The 18,966-nt window shown below is 42.1% G+C and overlaps 1 protein-coding gene across 1 annotated transcript; it reads right to left on the minus strand.

Moving 5' to 3' along the window:
- Positions 1-7,268: 7,268 nt before the first annotated feature.
- Positions 7,269-16,611, minus strand: LOC137869145 (arrestin domain-containing protein 3-like). Its single transcript, XM_068706350.1, has 8 exons — positions 15,965-16,611; positions 12,268-12,349; positions 11,301-11,448; positions 10,418-10,520; positions 10,042-10,298; positions 9,110-9,263; positions 8,815-8,963; positions 7,269-8,335 (listed from the first exon to the last, which is right to left on the minus strand). Exons 1-8 carry the CDS (start codon positions 16,242-16,244, stop codon positions 8,258-8,260), a joined length of 1,251 nt encoding a protein of 416 aa, XP_068562451.1. The 5' UTR covers positions 16,245-16,611; the 3' UTR covers positions 7,269-8,257.
- Between the last annotated feature and the right edge of the window lie 2,355 nt (positions 16,612-18,966).

Below are 18,966 nucleotides of genomic sequence, written 5' to 3' on the forward strand. Positions count from 1 at the left end.
TTTTGTTCGTCTTCAAATGTCCAAAACCTGAAGACAGATATGTACTTTATTATTTTAAACTATCACCATTTAACATGTATTCATAGGTCAATTAAACTGTGTTTTATGGTCAAACTGCTCAACACAGTATCAAACCATGAGATCAAAACAATACATGTTCTGTCAATTGACTAATTGATTCATTGACCAATCAGATCAGCTGTACTTTAAAACAAAACATATTTAGTGAGCAGAAATCGAGAATTTAGATAAATGTAGTGAAGTAATAGTACCTCAGATTACTTGAGTAAAAGTACTTAGTTACACTCCCCCACTTTAAAATAAAGGGCCTTGTGTAACCCTGCAGCTCGTCTTGTTTGGGCTGCTCAGCGCTGTGATCGTGTACAAACCGCTCATAAATTGTGACTCACTGCTTCGATACGAATGCAGACAGCTCGTGTTTATTTCTGTCCGCCGGGGCGATGCCACAGACTGCTGGCACATGAGCGGGATGCCGACATAAAGGGCGAAAGGTTTCAACTTTTAAAAAAGCAGCAAACTCCTGCAAGAGGGAAGGAAACTAAAGTGACAAAAGCACTAATGTGTGTGTGTGTGTGTGTGTGTGTGTGTGTGTGTGTGTGTGTGTGTGTGTGTGTGTGTGTGTGTGTGTGTGTGTGTGTGTGTGTGTGTGCATGTTTACATTTCATCCAGACCTGTTCTTTTAGGGTTTGTGTGTGCGTGTGTGTGTGTGTGTGTGTGTGTGTGTGGGGGGGGGGGGGGGGGGGGTGTTGGAATCTGCACAGACACCAAACCTGAGCTGTGTTCAGAAGTCATCAAGGTCGCCCTGTGAACTGGCACGAGGCCCAGACGCCTGCAGAGAAATGTGTGTTTTACTGATGCATGTGCAACTAGAACACACATGCACACTATTCCAAGGCCAACACGTGACTTTAGCAAACATAAACTACATATATATATATATATACATATATACACACACACAGAAATTATAGTTTTTTCCCACCTTTTCACAGTTGGCAGTGGGAAAAAAACAAACAAAAACTTTATCTTTCATGGAAATATGAGGAAGGCGTGATGCCCGTCTGTCTGTCTGTCTGTCTGTCTGCCTCTCTGCATCCAGTTGAAACCAGTTTGTGTTTATCAGCTGGACGGGCGCAGCCTGTTGGTGGAAGTCTAAACATCGTTCATGTGTCCTCTTGTCTGTGTGGGAGGAGGGTTTTTGTGTTTTTTGTTCTTGGTATGCAACGCAACGCTGAAATTAAAGAATCAAGGTAGAAACACTTATGAACACGATATATTTTCATAGAAGAAGAGCGGCTTGTTGGAGTTAGAGACAATTAGTCATGAGATTTAAATGATAAGAATGGAACTAAGTCTGCTGCTGACTTCTACAGTATTCATATCCTTTACTTGAGTAAAAGTACGATACAACAAAATAGAAATACACGCAAGTACAAGTAAAAACCCTAATCTTATTAAAAAGTGTAACTTCAGCCACAGATCAGAGCCTGAGTTCACCTACTGCATAGTTTTAAAAATGCATAAATAAGGTGGGTGAGGGGCTGAGAGATTAAACCACGCCTACTTTCAAATGCCAAAAGCCTTGAAGTCGTGACGACCATTTACAGTCACACAGTCACTCCTCTGTTTGTATAGAAGTCTATGAGAAAATTACTCTACTTCTCTCTTGATTTATTACCTCAGTAAACATTGTAAACATGAGTTTATGGTCTCAAGTCTTCTTCAATACAGCATGATGTTCATTTAGTAAATGATGGTCCATTTAGTGTCAAACAGACCATAAAGCAGGGTATGCTTTAGGGGCAGGGCTACACAGTGATTAACAGGTCTCTACCAGAGGAGTTGCCCAATCTGGGAATTGTCTGAGTTTTTCGTCTTTCAACTTTAACTCTTTCAGTGTGTTTTCACACACATGGTTGTACTTAAATCCACCCTCTTTTGTCTTTTCTGGTTGAAAAAACAATAACATGGCGACTGAGAAAAACCAAGATGTCAACGGACAAAACACTGAACTCGAGGCTATAAAACATCAGTCCACAACCCAATGTGTGACGTCACGATACGTCCACTTCTTATATACAGTCTATGGTTGCAAGTCAGAAAAACTCAGATAAACATGCAGCTGGATCCGGTACAGATGCACGTCAATAACATTGATTAGTCTCAGGATACTGACTTGACTTATAAAAAGTCACCACATAAGTTGAGCTACAGATTCCTTTATGATACAACCCCAAACCAATGTTTGAGTCAAGTACTACAGATCAGATGAACAGCATAAGAGAGCTAATAGACCAAACTCAAACAGCTTAGCGATTATGAGTATTAGGAGTTATGTATGTGCCTTTAACTGTATACAATACAATAAGAAATGGGAGATTTAGGCAGCAGGAAAAACTTCGGTCCACCTGAATTATTAACTCCGTTAATCATATTATTATTTAAAAAACTAGAAGCACTAGTTTTTTTTTCTTCCGAGCTATGCACCTGCGGGAATGTGACTTGAGGCTGCGGGTCACTTGCCTCTGAATGGGCCAATGATTGTGAAGCATACCGGCAAATAGAAGCGTGACTTCACTGCAGCCTTTCTTTACATTTAAGGAGCTGGAATCATGAAATGTTTTTAAAATTAAAAAGTAAAAATAGTTGCCAATAGATCTTCTGTTAAATTGACTTATTGATTAATCATTTCAGCTATATGCAACAATCTTAATACATAAAAGAAGCTGCCAGATAAATGTGAAGTAAAACGTCTCTGAGAGGGAGTGGAGTGAGAGGAAAGTATAGCATTAAAATACTCAAATAAAGTTTATAAGTGATCCATTTCCTCCATGTTTTTATTAATAAATGTAGTGTAAATGACCTCTCCGGGGAGCCATCACCTTAACGTGGTGGAGAGGTTTGAGTGCCCTCATGACCCTGAGGGCTATGTTGTCTGGAGCCTAGAGCTCCTGGTAGGGTCTCCCATGGCAAATTGGTCTCAGGCGAAGGGCCAGACTAAGAATGGTTCAAAAACCCCAATGAAAGAACGAAGAAGAGTCGAGGAGACCCTGCCCGGAGGAAGTCCGGGGCCCACGTCTGGAGCCAGGCCCAGTCGGAGGGCCCGACAGCAAGCGCCTGGTGGCCGGGTTGACCGCTGGGGTCGGGTGAGCTGCCCCATGGGTGGCAGTGAAGGCCAGGGACCTCGACGGACCAGACCCGGGCAGCAAAGGCTGGCTCTGGGTACGTGGAACGTCACCTCTCTGTGGGGGAAGGAGCCGGAGCTTGTGCGGGAGGTGGAGCGCTACCAGTTAGATCTGGTGGGGCTTACCTCTACGCACTGCATCGGTTCTGGAACCATACTCCTGGATAGGGGTTGGACTCTTTTCTTCTCTGGAGTTGCCCAGGGTGTGAGGCGCCAGGCGGGTGTGGGGATACTCACAAATCCCCGGCTGAGTGCCGCTGCGTCGGAGTTTACCCAAGTGGACGAGAGGGTCGCCTCCCTACGCCTGCGGGTTATGGGGGGAAAACTCTGACTGTTGTCTGTGCATATGCACCGAACAACAGTTCAAAGTATTCGGCCTTCTTAGAGACCCTGACTGGAGTCCTGTATGGGGCTCCAGTGGGGGACTCCATAGTTCTGCTGAGGGATTTCAACGCGCACGTGGGCAACGATGAGGATACCTGGAGAGGCGTGATTGATCCCTGATCTAAATCCGAGCGGTCGTTTGTTGTTGGACTTCTGTGCTAGTCATGGATTGTCCATAACGAACACCATGTTTGAGCATAAGGATGTTCATAAGTGTACGTGGTACCAGAGCACCCTAGGCCGAAGGTCAATGATCAATTTTGTTATCGTATCATAGGATCTGAGGCCGTATGTTTTGGACACTCGGGTGAAGAGAGGGGCGGAGCTGTCAACTGATCACCATCTGGTTGTGAGTTGGGTCAGAGGGTGGGGGAAAACTCTGGACAGACCTGGTAAGCCCAAACGGGTAGTGCAGGCAAACTGGGAACGTCTAGAGGAGACCCCTGTCCGGGAGATCTTCAACTCACACCTCCGGCGGAGCTTTTCTAGCATCCCTGTGGAGGTTGGGGGCATCGAACAGGAATGGACGATGTTCAAAGCTTCTATTGCCAAAGCTACGGCGGTGAGCTGTGGTCTCAAGGTCTTAGGTGCCTCAAGGGGCGGAAACCCTCGAACACCGTGGTGGACACCGGTGGTCAGGGAAGCCGTCCGACTGAAGAAAGAGGCCTTCCGGGATATGTTATCCCGGAGGATTCCTGAGGCAGTTGCAAGGTACCGACAGACCCGAAGGGCTACAGCCGCTGCTGTGAAGGAGGCAAAGCAGCGGGTGTGGGAGGAGTTCGGAGTGGCCATGGAGAAGGACTTTCGGTTGGCACCAAGGTGTTTCTGGAAAACTATCCGGAACCTCAGGAAGGGAAAACGGGGAAACATCCAAGCTGTATACAGTAAGGATGGGACTCTGTTGACTTCAACTGAGGGGGTAATCGGGCGGTGGAAGGAGCACTTTGAGGAACTCCTGAATCCGACTAATACGCCCTCTATTGTAGAGGCAGAGCTGGAGGCTGATGGGGGAGCATTTCCCTGGTGGAAGTCACTGAGGTAGTCAAACAACTCCACAGTGGCAAAGCCCCAGGGATTGATGAGATCCGTCCAGAAATGCTGAAGGCACTGGGTGTGGAGGGACTGTTTTGGATGACACGTCTCTTCAACATTGTGTGGAGGTATGGGACGGTGCCTAGGGAGTGGCAGACCGGGGTGGTGGTTCCCCTGTTCAAAAAGGGAGACCAGAGGGTGTGTGCCAATTACCGAGGTATCACACTACTCAGCCTCCCTGGTAAAGTCTACTCCAAGGTGCTGGAAAGGAGGATTCAGCCGATAGTCGAACCTCGGATTGAAGAGGAACAATGCGGATTCCGTCCTGGCCGTGGAACAACGGACCAGCTCTTCACTCTCGCAAGGATCCTGGAGGGGGCTTGGGAATACGCCCATCCGCTCTACATGTGTTTTGTGGACCTGGAGAAGGCATATGACCGGGTCCCCCGGGAGATACTGTGGGAGGTGCTGCGGGAGTATGGGGTGAGGGGGCCACTTCTGGGGGCCATCCAATCCCTGTACGCCCAAAGTGAGAGCTGTGTCCGGGTTCTCGGCAGTAAGTCGGACTCGTTTCCGGTGAGGGTTGGCCTCCGCCAGGGCTGCGCTTTGTCACCAATCCTGTTTGTGGTATTCATGGACAGGATATCGAGGCATAGTCGTGGGGAGGAGTGTTTACAGTTCGGTGAGCTGAGGATTGCATCGCTGCTTTTTGCAGATGATGTAGTCCTGATGTCTTCATCGGGCTGTGACCTCCAGCACTCACTGGATCGGTTCGCAGCCGAGTGTGAAGCGGTTGGGATGAGGATCAGCACCTCTAAATCTGAGACCATGGTTCTCAGCAGGAAACCGGTGGATTGCCCACTCAGGGTAGGGAATGAGTCCTTACCCCAAGTGAAGGAGTTCAAGTACCTCGGGGTCTTGTTCGCGAGTGAGGGAACAATGGAACGTGAGATTGGCCGGAGAATCAGAGCAGCTGGGGCGGTATTGCAGTCGCTTTACCGCACCGTTGTGACGAAAAGAGAGCTGAGCCGCAAGGCAAAGCTCTCTATCTACCGGGCAATCTTCGTTCCTACCCTCACCTATGGTCATGTGGACTGGGTCATGACTGAAAGAATTAGATTGCGGGTACAAGCGCCCGAAATGGGTTTCCTCAGGAGGGTGGCTGGCATCTCCCTTAGAGATAGGGTGAGAAGTTTGATCATCCATGAGGGACTCGGAGTAGAGCCGCTGCTTCTTTGCGTGGAACGGAGCCAGTTGAGGTGGTTCGGGCATCTGGTGAGGATGCCACCTGGGCGCCTCCCTAGGGAGATGTTCCAGGCACGACCAGCTGGGAGGAGACCCCGAGGGAGGCCCAGGACCAGGTGGAAGGACTATATCTCCAAACTGGCCTGGGAGCGCCTTGGGATCCCCCAGTCAGAGCTGGCTGATGTGGCCCAGGAAAGGGAAGTTTGGAGTCCCCTGCTGGAGCTGTTGCTGAAATACTATGTTTAAATATGCAAATGAGGCATTATGTAATGGTAACTTTTGGTGAATTTAGGAGAAATCTATACAGACAAAATAATAAAATAAATGTTTTCTCTTCACGAGTCTGAAAGAAGAAAATCTCTAAATTGACCAGTGCATGAAACTCTTTTTTTGTCTGTATCGTTTGGTCTGAACTGGAAACTACTTCCCTGCATAAGTTATGAAACGGCATTACTCAATAAGCTCAATTCTATTTTTTGCAAAGTGTGCAGAGGGGAATTAGGTCAGCGGCTCACGAGAGCTCCGTCTCACATCTGGCTTTGTTGTATCTGCAGAAAGCAGGATGACGGAACAGCTGCTGCAGCACTGCAGAGGGAGTGTGGGCCAGGGATTTACCGAGTCTGACACATCCAGACAATACTTGTTTACATGTTGGCACAGTGGCACGGTTTAAAGCATGCCGAATTAACTAGCAGCAGCTCTTGTTTGCAGTGTACGCCGTAGATGTACACACAACTATCACTCGAGTACTTGAATATTGAAGTAAACTTAAAATCATGAAGATTCTCAGGCAAGTTATGTTGTTTTCCTAAGCTGGTTTATGGACGTTTATTCACGACGACTGAGATCATTATATCTTTGTAGAGTGCAAGTCACACTTAGTGTATCTAAACTGCGTCACTTGTTATGACAAGAGGTTAAATAAAGTTCTCACTCAACATGACTTTGTAGTTACAGACCTGCTGAGTTTCACACTAACACACATTAAGAATATTCTTGTTTAAAAACACTACAAATGTCTCATTGTGACAGTAAACTGAAGTATACTGGTTAGCCATGGGCCACCACTCGGTCCCTATTTCTTTTAGCCTGTATTTATTTACATGTGACATGTTTTACACCATTTACAGTATGCTGAATTAACTATTAGCAGCTCTTGTTTACAGTGTACACATGGATGTACGCACAACTATCACTGGATTACAGAAATACTTGAGAACACATTAAAAACATGAGGGTTCTCAGGCAAGTTCTGCAGTTCCACCACTGTGAGGGAAAAAATAAAGATCCCGTAAGTCATTATAATGAGATACTATCTCATTATAATGACTTAGTATCTCATAATGTACAAAAACACTGCAAATGACTCATTATTTTATAAAATAAACCTTTTATTTTATCAAAAAATGTATCATGACAGCAGAAAGATCATGATAATAATATATAATGCACATAAATGGAATAAACAGCAACAGAGTATATGAAAAACTAGTGCAAAAAAAAAGAATACTCATACAAAAATATATTGCACTTTGAAGTTTTAGGTGGAAGCTGTTTGAACAACATTCTCAATTTGATATATTTATCTGTAAACATTTTTATCTTTTTTATGGGTTTTTTCTTGAGCACAAAGCTTCTTAACATCCATTTTTGAAAAAAATAAAATAATAAAATAAAATCTACAGCAAGAGAAGCTTTAGTTCAGAGCAGAAACCGACAGGCGACTTGTGGTACTTTATCTTGGTTGGTCGGAGTTGTGCTTTTTCTCTAGACCCTGGTCATTTAAACCAACACACACACACTTCTCTCTCATACACACACACACACACATACAATCTGAGCTCTACTTTCAGTGCTCAAGGTTTTTTTTTTTTTGCAAATAATCATTCGTCTGGTTTGTTTTCCCAGAGCTCAAACTCTCCTTTAATAGCTAAACATGTAGCTTTTGTCTTCGTCTTGAACAAAATGTGCCTTTTATATTTAAGAGAATATTGTGTATGGACAGAATCTACCGTACAAAAAAAAAAAAAAAGGCCCGCGGCAATCTGCAGAATATATAAAACCCCCCGAAAAAGGAAAAAACAGTAATTACGGTTTGTGCAAAATTGACTGTGGAGGCTTCTTCTTTGTGTTCGGCCTCGTCAGAGTGGAACAGTGGTGTCAAGGAGCTTTGTTTTTTGCCTCATAGTGAGCACAGGATATAGAGGAACGACCATGGCTCTAAAATCCCTGGTCCATATGTCAGTGTGGTCACCGAATACTCTCTCAGCTGACTCTCCCCCCCAGCCTTATTTATGGTGATATATAATCTGGTGAGAAGCTGGCTGGAGTCGAGGGCTGACGCTGTGTCTTGTTTGTGCATGAAGCCTCTCGGAGCTCACGAGCTTCTCCTCAGCGGGACGGACACGTGTCGGGTCTCCTGACGTCCGCCTCCGAGCACACCTCCACAGGGTCGGGGTATGGATCCACCTGGGGGGGGGGGGGAACAGAGTGGCGTCTTTACCGGCTGCTGATGGAGCAATAAATATAAAGCGCATACATAAACTTCCTCATGCTGAAAATCAAAATCCTGTTGAATCCTGTATTCTTTTTTTAATGTTTTAAGTATTATGATTTGTTTAGAAGTAGTTTTGAAAAATCATACCTCTTCATGCATCTTAAGTGGATACTTTGTATATTTTGTATACTCTTTTACTGCATCTTTAAATAATATTTGGTATATTTGGTATATTGTTTTACTGCATCTTAATGGGTATTTGTTGTACATTCCGTATACTCTTTGACTGCATCTTAATGTATATTTTGTATAACATCTCAATAGATATTTTATATATTTTGTATACTCTTATTGTATCTTAATGTAAATGTTGTACATGTTGTACTCTCTTGCAGTGAGTGACAGCTGTCTGCTGACGGTGTGTGTTTATGAGTGTGCGCATGAACTGTACCTCAGAGTAGAATGGGGGGGGCAGATATCTGAACTCTGTGATGTAAGTGAGCAGAGCCTCCTGGTCCTGGTCCTCAGACCTCCCACAGCCATGCAGACACTCCCGCCTCTGAGACTCCGATATCGCCAGATCGCCGTAACTTGGCGGCGCTGCAAAAAAACAACAGACGAGGGTCAGAGATCCTCAGTGCAGCGAGAGAGAAAACGTGTGTGTGTGTGTGTGTGTGTGTGTGTGTGTGTGTGTGTGTGTGTGTGTGTGTGTGTGTGTGTGTGTGTGTGTGTGTGTGTATTCGTACCCTCAGGCCTCTCGGACAGACCCAGCCAGCTCAAAGTGCTGCAGTTGCTGCTGATGCTGGAGGTTCGGGAGGAGCAGGCGTGCAGAGGTATGGTCCCGATCACCAGCGGCAGCGAGAGAGACAAGTTCAACCCGCCGGGAACGTCCACGTACACCTGCGGGGGGGGGGGAGGGGGGGGCAGGAACATCTTGGTCTCAGTGGGAGCCAGTTGGACTGGTTCATATGAGCTCCTGAGGTGATGAAGTATTTTCATATACACATGACCTGTTGGTGCGTTACACAAGCTGACACACCTGAGAGTAAAGAGACGAGAACTCCTCGTTCTTTAACAGAAACGTCCTGAACCACCTCCAGCTACAATACATCCACATTTTATTATATAATATAATAATTATTAAAAACATAATAACAAATCACACTTTGGGACTTTAAATAACAATATTTTACCGAATAATATTTAATGTTCCTGTTTAATTGTTTGTAACTGAACTTGCAGTGTTTGGGTGATTTTTATCTCCTGTTAAGTGTTCAACCTGACAATAACGTACCAACGAACATTAGTACGTTATTGTCAGGTTGAACTTTTTAGTGTGTTGAATTATTAGTAGTTGTTCCTGTGCTATTAGTAAGTTATTCATGTTCAAGTTATTAGCAGTTTATTATTAGTTTTTCTTGTATTACTTACAGGTTATTAATAAGTTAAAGTTTATATTTTATTGTGTAACAAGCAGGTTATTAGTGTACAGTTTCTTATTGTTGTTTTGTTATTTAGTAGCTTATTAGTATTTGCTGTGTTACTGTAGTGTGTAGTTTTTCAGTATGTAAGTATGAAATACTACATTATAGTTCTCTAAAATATAATTGATCTTCAGTGTACCCGGGTCAGTCTCTACACATAGTGGCTTTGAGTGTGCACAGACACCTGGACTCACCACAAGGGCGTACTCCACTCTGATGATGGGACAGTCCAGGATGGAGGGCGACACCGGGGGGATCTTCAGCAGTTTGCCCTCCCAGCTCTGGCTCTTCCCCTGAGGCAGAGGGTCTCCTCTCAGGTTGGACACCAGCTGCTGGATCTGCTTTCCTTTGCCCTTGGCGAAGAAGGTCTGGGTCTGATACAGGGCGGCCTTGGGCACCACCACCCGGGATGAACAGTTCTCCACCTCGGCGAAGATTTGGATTGACTCGCCTTGGAGAGAAGGGAGAAGAGATCAGTCTGTCGGACTGAGAGAGAAGTGAAATAAGTGAAACCTTGAGAGTAAAAATAGAGGAAAGAGTTGAAGGAGTTAAGGGGGAGAGTTGGCTCACCTGGTGTGTAGCCCTTTCGCTCAATCTTGGCGCTGAGGGAGATCGGGCCTGAAGCGCAGAACCAGCAGCACAGCGTCTTCTCCTTAGAACCAGCCTGAGGGGCCTGAAGCACACCATCACCCGGGTCAGTGCTTCCACAACATCACGGATACTATCGCCTTCTCAAAGGAACATTTTGAGAAATGAGCTCATTCACGTAGCCGAGAGTTAGAGGAGAAGATTGATACCACACTCATGTATGTTCAGGCAACATGACACTACAGCTGGTTAGCTTAGGTTTGCATAAAGACTGGAAACAGCTAGCCTAGCGCTGTCTGACGAAATAGAATGTGTCCTTCAACATCTCTAAAATTCACCAATTAACATGTAATATCTTTGTTTGATTAATACACAAAGAAATAACGGAGCTATCTAGAACCATTTGGGTTCCCAAAATGTGTAAGTACTCTTTTAAAACCACAGATAAACGTGTTGGTACTCCTTTAGAACCACAGATAAAGTGTTGGTACTGCTTTAGAACCACAGATAAATGTGTTGGTACACCTTTAGAACCACAGATAAAGTATTGGTACTCCTTTAGAACCACAGATAAATGTGTTGGTACTCTTTTAGAACCACAGATACGTGTTGGTACTCCTTTAGAACTACAGATAAAGTGTTGGTACTCCTTTAGAACCACAGATAAAGTGATGGTACTCCTCTAGAACCACAGATAAAGTGTTGGTACTCCTTTAGAACCACAGATAAATGTGTTGGTACTCTTTTAGAACCACAGATACGTGTTGGTACTCCTTTAGAACCACAGATAAAGTGTTGGTACTCCTTTAGAACCACAGATAAAGTGTTGGTACTCCTTTAGAACCACAGATAAAGTGTCTCTTACCAGCAGCAGTGGCGTGTTGATGTCGATGTGCTCAAACACTATGAACTCTTTCTTCACTTTGACCGGCAGCAGCCACGGACGGTGGAGTTCAGCTTTCACCCAGTACCTCACGCTGCCATGCTTACCTTCAAACGAGGTGGCCAGAGCCCTGAGAGAAAGAGTAGTAGAGAGTAGTAGTATTAGTGTACAAGTACAACAGCGTTTAAATACTCCATTACCAGTAAACGTCCTGCAGTCATACTCCTACTTAAGTTTAAGGAGTATTATCAGATAAATGTACTTAAAGTATCATCAGTAAAAGTACCCATTGTGCAGTGAAATGTTTCCTGTATAGCTAGTTTAGTCCAGTGGGTCCCAACCTAAGGGTCGGGCCCCTCCACAGGGATACCAGATAAATCTGAAGGGGTCGAGATGATGAGAAGAAGAACAGGAAGAAAAAGTTAAAGAAGAAGAAGTGGAAGAGGAAGAAGAAGAAGAAGAGGAAGAAGATAAAGATAAAGTAGAAGAAAAAGTGGAAGAAGTAGAAGAAGAAGAAGACAATGAAGATGAAGAAGTGGAAGAAGAAGAAGAAGAAGAAGAAGAAGAAGAAAAAGAAGACAATGAAGAAGAAGAAGAGAACATTCTATGTTTCCAGCTCTTCGTGCTTCATATGTCATCATTTATTCAATAAGTCTGTTTCCATTTGCTTTGAATCTGAACAACAACTTTTAAATATATGTCATATTTAAACTTTTAGCTCTTTGGTTGAACTGCTAACAACTTGTCTGAAATGTGCTTTATTAAAAACACGTTGTTGTTTTCTAAACATGTATCATATGTTTAATCTGTAAAGTAACTGCAGCTACAAAACGTTCAATATTTCCCTCTGAAATGAAGTATAAAGTAGCATTAAACTAAAAAATACTCTCAGAAAGTACCTCATTACATTGTACTTGTACTTAAATAAATGTACTGAGTCAGCACTCACATCTGAGGCAGGTTGAAGCTGAAGGCGAACTCGTGTAGTCCGGCGTGGAGAACCGTGAGACTCTCTTCTGGACCTTCCTCATCTGAAACACGGAGAACAGGTTCCACAATCAGAAAACACAGTTTTCAGTCTCAAATATGCAGATTTTCTGCTTTTGTATCAAAGTACACTGAATATTTTGGAGTTTTGGACATTTGGTCGGACAAAACAAACAATATGACGACAACATTATTTATTAATTTAAAAAATAAATGTTTATGAAAATGATTGTTAGTTGAAGCCGTACAAGGAGGAAGTATTCTGATCCTTTACTACAGTAACAGTACTAATACCACACAGTTATAATACTCTGTTAAAGTAAAAGTACTAATACCACAGTTATAATACTCTGTTAAAGTAAAAGTACTAATACCACACAGTTATAATACTCTGTTAAAGCAACAGTACTAATACCACACAGTTATAATACTCTGTTACAGTAACAGTACTAATACCACACAGTTAATATTGTATATTTTGTATATTTTTAAATAATGTAATTGTATTGCTGTATTTCAGTATCAGCAGCAGTGAAGAAGCTGAAGCTACAAACTGAGAGAAACATGAACTCTACTTCCTCTTTTCTTTATTTGTTCTTCAGATTCAACATGATGAACATCAGCTTCCTGTCTGTCTGTCTGTCTGTCTGTCTGTCTGTTCGGGTGAGAGCTGTTATCAACAGCTTGCATGCATGTGTGTTCCATGTCAGGTCGCCTGCGAACACTCACACACACACTCACACACACACACACACACACACACACACACACACACACACACTCAGAGAGAGAGCAGGAGTAGACCGGTATGAACCAGACTGATCAGCCTCCTTCAGCTGGAAACTCCCAATGCCTGCATCACAACTCGGCTCCTCATTGGAGGAGAACGTGACATGCATTACAATCTGGGCTCTGATTGGCTCAGCCTAGACAAGCCCCTGCCCACATTAGTACAGCCATGTGGTGTGTCGCATGAGAGAAGGAGGAGGAGGAGGAGGAAGGGCGTCCGACACCAACAGTGAACTAACAGGTAGAAGTGAAACTCTCACAGTTAAATAAAAGATGAGAGAAACGTCTTTTACATTCACAGCATTTCATTCTTTAATCTTTAAAAATAAATCACATTCACAGAGGAAATGAGATACAAATAAAAAAAGAGTCTTCATCACATTTACATCCTTCTGGTACAAAAGTTCAACATGTAAACCTAAAGACATCTCACCAGGAGATCCATTTAGCAGCTGTTCTGGAGCTTTCCATCGAATCTCATGATCTTCCTCAGCTGATGGAGTTTAGTCATCATGGAATAATTGGATGGATGATAAAAACTACAAAGCAAGCTGAGGTCTAAGAATGAACTTTAAATCACAAAGTTGAAGCAGCTGTTTTCCTTTAAGTTGTTTGTTTTCTCTTCACTTTTCTTTTTCTGTGTCTCGTGTGATATTAATATGAATATGAATGTCTTTGTGTTTCCAGATCAGATCGAAGGTTTTCGGCCAAATCACAACCTAAATCCTGTCTAAATCAATAAAAAGAGAAATAAAATATATAAAACCTTTCCATAAACCCGTGTAAAACACTGAAACAGAAAACACATTATAAGCATACGCAGCTTCACATCATCAGATAAATAACGATTTAATGTTCATTAAATAGACTCATGTCAGTGATGTCATCGAGGTAAGTCAGTCCTCACTTATCCCAAATGTGGACGGATTACTGGACGAGCCTCACAACGAGATGCAAAACTACAAAAACAAAAGCTATCAGGAGACACAAAACGACCAAAACAAGGACAAAAACGACTACAAAGAGGCACAAAATGACTACAAAGAGACAAAAAGACTACAAAGAGACAAAACGACTACAAAGAGGCACAAAATGACTACAAAGAGACACAAAAAGACTACAAAGAGACAAAACAACTACAAAGAGACACAAAAAGACTACAAAGAGGCACAACACAACTACAAAGAGACAAAAAGACTACAAAGAGGAACAAAATGACTACAAAGAGACACAAAAAGACTACAAAGAGACACAAAATGACTACAAAGAAATGCAGAACGACCAAAAAGACAAAATCAACTAAAAAGTGACGGAAAACAGAATACAAAGAGTAAAAAAACCCGAACAAAACAGAGATGCAGAACGACCACAAAGAGATGAAAACATCTAAAAAAGTGATGTAAAAACACTACAAAGAGACACAAAACGACTAAAAAGAGACAAAACGAACACAAAGAGACAAAAAAACAACAAAAAACATGAAACGACCACAAGGAGACGTAAATCGACTACAAAAGCGTCTTTTTGAATCTGTAGTCGAGGGTTTTCTGTCAGAGGACCATCGTCTCATAACTCGTTCACAACAACGATGGAATACAAAACATGTCAATCACATATTCCTCAAATTAAAAGAGACATTAATATGAGTGAGTGGATACAACACAGTTTTTTGTGTCTTCACATGATTTTTGTTATTTTATTGTTTTTACTTTTGTTAAATCTGTCATTGTCTTGTGAAGCACTTTGTGAAAACTTCTACATAAATGAATACATTATTATTTCAATAATTGAACCTGGTTTGGCTTTTCTTGTTCTATAAACTTCAGATATTTTGAGGATTTTTGGCTCCATCAGCTGAGGAAGATCATATGACGCAGTCAAAAGCTCAGGAATGTTCATCCTTTCCTTTGAGTCCAGAGTTCATGGATTCATCCCTGAAAGTTGAGTCTGATGTCATCGCTTCTCTTCTTCTTCACCTTTGACCTCCGTCAGATAAACACACCTCTGACAGGAAGTCGACAAATAAACAAAAGTCCTCCAACTTCCTTCTTCTTCTTCTGGATGAAATGTCTCTTAATCCTTCACATGGACTCATACGGACTGGTTTCTACTGGTTTCTACTGGTTATTATGGGATCTCATTTACATCAAACTGTCCTCGTTTGCATCCTGTTTTACAAGTAAAACAACCACAAAACAACAGGTGGAGCTTTAAACAGCAGATCATATTATTCAACACATACACACACACACACACACACACACACACACACACACACAGAGAGAGAGTCAGCTGGGTCCTCCTCCCTCCCTCCTCGCCTCCTCCCCCCTCCCTCTCTGGCCGTTTGTGAACAGGTTTGAACCGCTTCTAACAAAGGGAGTTGGCTGCTCGAGCCTCGCTTCAGGATGTCATCAGTAAATAAAACACGTTTCTCCTCCTTCAATCCGATCGATGCACAAGACATGAACCATAAAAAAAAACCAACCTTTCATTATTTTTTGGATCGATTTATTTATTTTTTTTTGTTTCTCAACTTTCTTTTCTTCTTCCTGTAGTAAACTGAGATGCGAAGCAACAACAACCTCTCATTAATAAATGAAAAACACATTTTAATCAATCAAAAGCGTCACTGTGTGCACGTCAAGCCGTTTGATTCCCTAACGCACGCGCTCGTTTGAAGAGAGAACATCAGCTGTTGCATCAGCACCAAAAACTGTCACCAGCGGATGTTTTCAGGCTGTTTTTGTTTTTGTGTCTCTGTATTAATAAAGTTGTTCTAGTTGTTGTTTTTTTAGATGAAATCACAGGAATCAGCTGGTGTCTCAGAAAGTTTGTGCAGCGATCAGCTGATCGTGTAAACACAGTCTTACCTCGGTCCTCTCCGATCAGCGTGTCTCGGTGCTGCAGGTACTCCACCTCCTCCGTGTAGTTCTGCGTGTACGCCGTGTTCGCACCGGTGTTCCTGGACTCGGTCCAGCGCACCTTGGCGACTCCTCTCGCGGTCACCTCCAGGCTCCTCACGCGCACGTCTCCGCTCACCTGCACCACCACGCGCCCGGACACCTGGTCTCCGCCGGAGAACGCCGGCAGGTTGTTCTCGTTCAGGCTGTCGAAGTAGACCGCCAGGGCCCTCACTTTGCCCAGCACCATGATGACAATAATGAGGAAACTATATTAATATACAATATATATTTATATATAAAGAGTCTATGGAGGAGAAGTTGTGCGTAAAGAGCCCCGCGTGGCGCGGATACATGCGCCTTAGCTCCGGGCGCCCCGCACAGAGCCGGGTCCTCCTCCTCCTCCTCCGCGGTGTCGGTGTCGGTTCATCCGGGGTCTGAGACGCGCAGCTGACGGAGCTCCAGCTCTCCTCCTCCGGTGTCTCTCCGGTCTCTCTCCGGTCTCTCTGCTGCCGTCTGCATCCAGCCGCTCCGCTCTTAAAGCCTCTGTGCGCAAAAAAAAGAAGAAAAGCTCCACTGAGCATGTGCGCACAAAACACACACACACACACACACACACACACACACACACACACACACACACACACACACACACACACACACACACACACGAGCTGCAATACAGCCGGTAGTACAAATACTCAGAGAAGAAAATGTCTCCACTCAGTTCTTATCAAGAGGAAATACATTTGAATTATTTCAGAATTAGTTATTAAATTCTTCTGGATCTATTTTAAATGGTGGAAAGTAATTAAGTACATTTACTGAACTACTAGGTACAAGTTTAAGATACTTGAATTCTTCCATCGTACACTACTACACTTCTACTTCACTCTCAGAGGGAACTAATACTCTAAAGTAGTGAAGTATGAAGTAGTAGTATAAATGAAGTACCTTAACTGTACTTGTGTATAGTTACTTGGTTAGATCCACCGTTACTGGAAAAACTACAAATATTAAACGATGCAATGATATAAAGTAACTAAGTACATTTACTCAAGTACTGTACTAAGTACTTGTACTTCACTTGAGTAACTATTTTCTGCTACTTTATACTTCTACTCCACTACATCTCAGAGGGAATAATACTCTTAAGTAGGAATAAATATGAAGTAGTAGTAACTAAGTATATTTACTCAAGGAGTGTACTTAAATACTTTTGTACTTAAATACCATTTCGAGGTACTTTCTATTATAGAATTGTACTGTTATGTATTTGTATTTAAAGGGTCTCCTTCTGATTGATGTTGGAAACATTTACTCAAGTACTGTACAAGTACATGTACTTCACTTGACTATTTTCTGCTACTTTATACTTTATACCCCACTACCTCTCAGAGGGAAATACTACTCTTAAGTAGTAAAGTATGAAGTAGTAGTGTGACATAAAGTACCTCAAACTGTACTGTAAATGAGCTAGTTATATTCCACCATTACTGTAAAACAAAAGCTGCAAAAGGAAAATACTACAAATATTAAACAATACAGTGACATAAATAAACTAATTACATTTACTCAAGGACTGTACTTAAATACAATATTGAGGTACTTTATATTACCTAATCATTTCCAATTCATGTGTTTATATTTAAAGGGTCTGTTTCTGACTGAAGTACATTTACTCAAGTACTGTACTTAAGTACTTGTACTTCATTTTAGACTATTTTCTGCTACTTTATATTTTTTCTACTTTACATCTCAAAGATACATATTGTCCATTTTTACTGCATTACAACACAAGTTACTTTGCACTTATTAATAGAAAATATAATTAACTAATACATAATGATGTATTATTACAGATCAAACTACCTGCAGTCAATTCAAATCAATTCAAATGAGCTCCACCTTTAAAGTGACGAACACATAAAAGCATCAATAATTATTACATTTATGAGCCAAAATGTAAGTAAAATACATCATGACATCACAACATCACAACGACAGAAAGACAGCCTCGCACTTACAGTAGCTCTTCTGGAGCTTTTGATCGCGCCACATGGTCTTCTTCTGCTCTGATCCAGTCAGGACATTCATGTGAGAAATATAAGTTATTAATATTATGATTATCTCTATTTTCTGTCTAAACAGTTGTGGAAGAAGTACTCTGATCATAAGTAGTGATACCACAGAAAAGAAGTACTCTGGGACAAGTAAATATCCTGCTTTCAAACTCTAGAATCGCTAAAGTATTTGTATCATAATATACTTAAAGTCGTTTATTTTCTCAATGAATCCATTCATCATTGTGTCTGTAAAGTGTCAGAAAATAGAGGAAAAGTCCTTTTATGACAACAAACCCAAAATATTCAGTTTATAATTAGATGTGACAAAGAAAAGTGTCAACTCATCACATTTGAGAAGCTTTAACTGACAATTTTAGCCTCAAAGAATGATCAAAATAGTTGCAGACTGATCGATTAATCGACTAATAGTTGAACTAGTGGACTGTTCTGTTCCTCATCATCATCGGTCCATCACAGAAGATCAAGAGGAGCTTCAGGATGGTGAACATTTGCATAATTTGCATAAATTGCATAATTTGTCGTCCAGCACAAAAATGACAAATATAATATTCGGTGCTGATCTGTAAATAATGAAAAGCATGTGAGTCCCTCTGCTGGTGGAAGCAGAGAATCATCATGAGAGGTACTTTAGTTATTAGAGTAGAAGTACAAGTACAAGAAGTACGGCAGGATAACATGAAAGTAACGCAGAGGAATCTCATAACAAGTACTTGAATAAATGTACTTTTGTTTCTGTGTTAGTTTTTTTAAAGGGGGGGGGGTAAATAAAACTAAACTCGTAAATACATTATTTAGAAAAAGACAATGAAACAAAAAAGTGGACAGAAGATTTTGAGCACCAAACCAGGAGACAATAATCATGTAAATATAGGAATAAATACATAA

This window comes from Cebidichthys violaceus, unplaced genomic scaffold, assembly GCF_023349555.1.
Source record: "Cebidichthys violaceus isolate CVI_PGR_0920_01 unplaced genomic scaffold, fCebVio1.0.p SCAF_12, whole genome shotgun sequence".
NCBI classification, from domain to species: Eukaryota; Metazoa; Chordata; class Actinopteri; order Perciformes; family Stichaeidae; genus Cebidichthys; species Cebidichthys violaceus.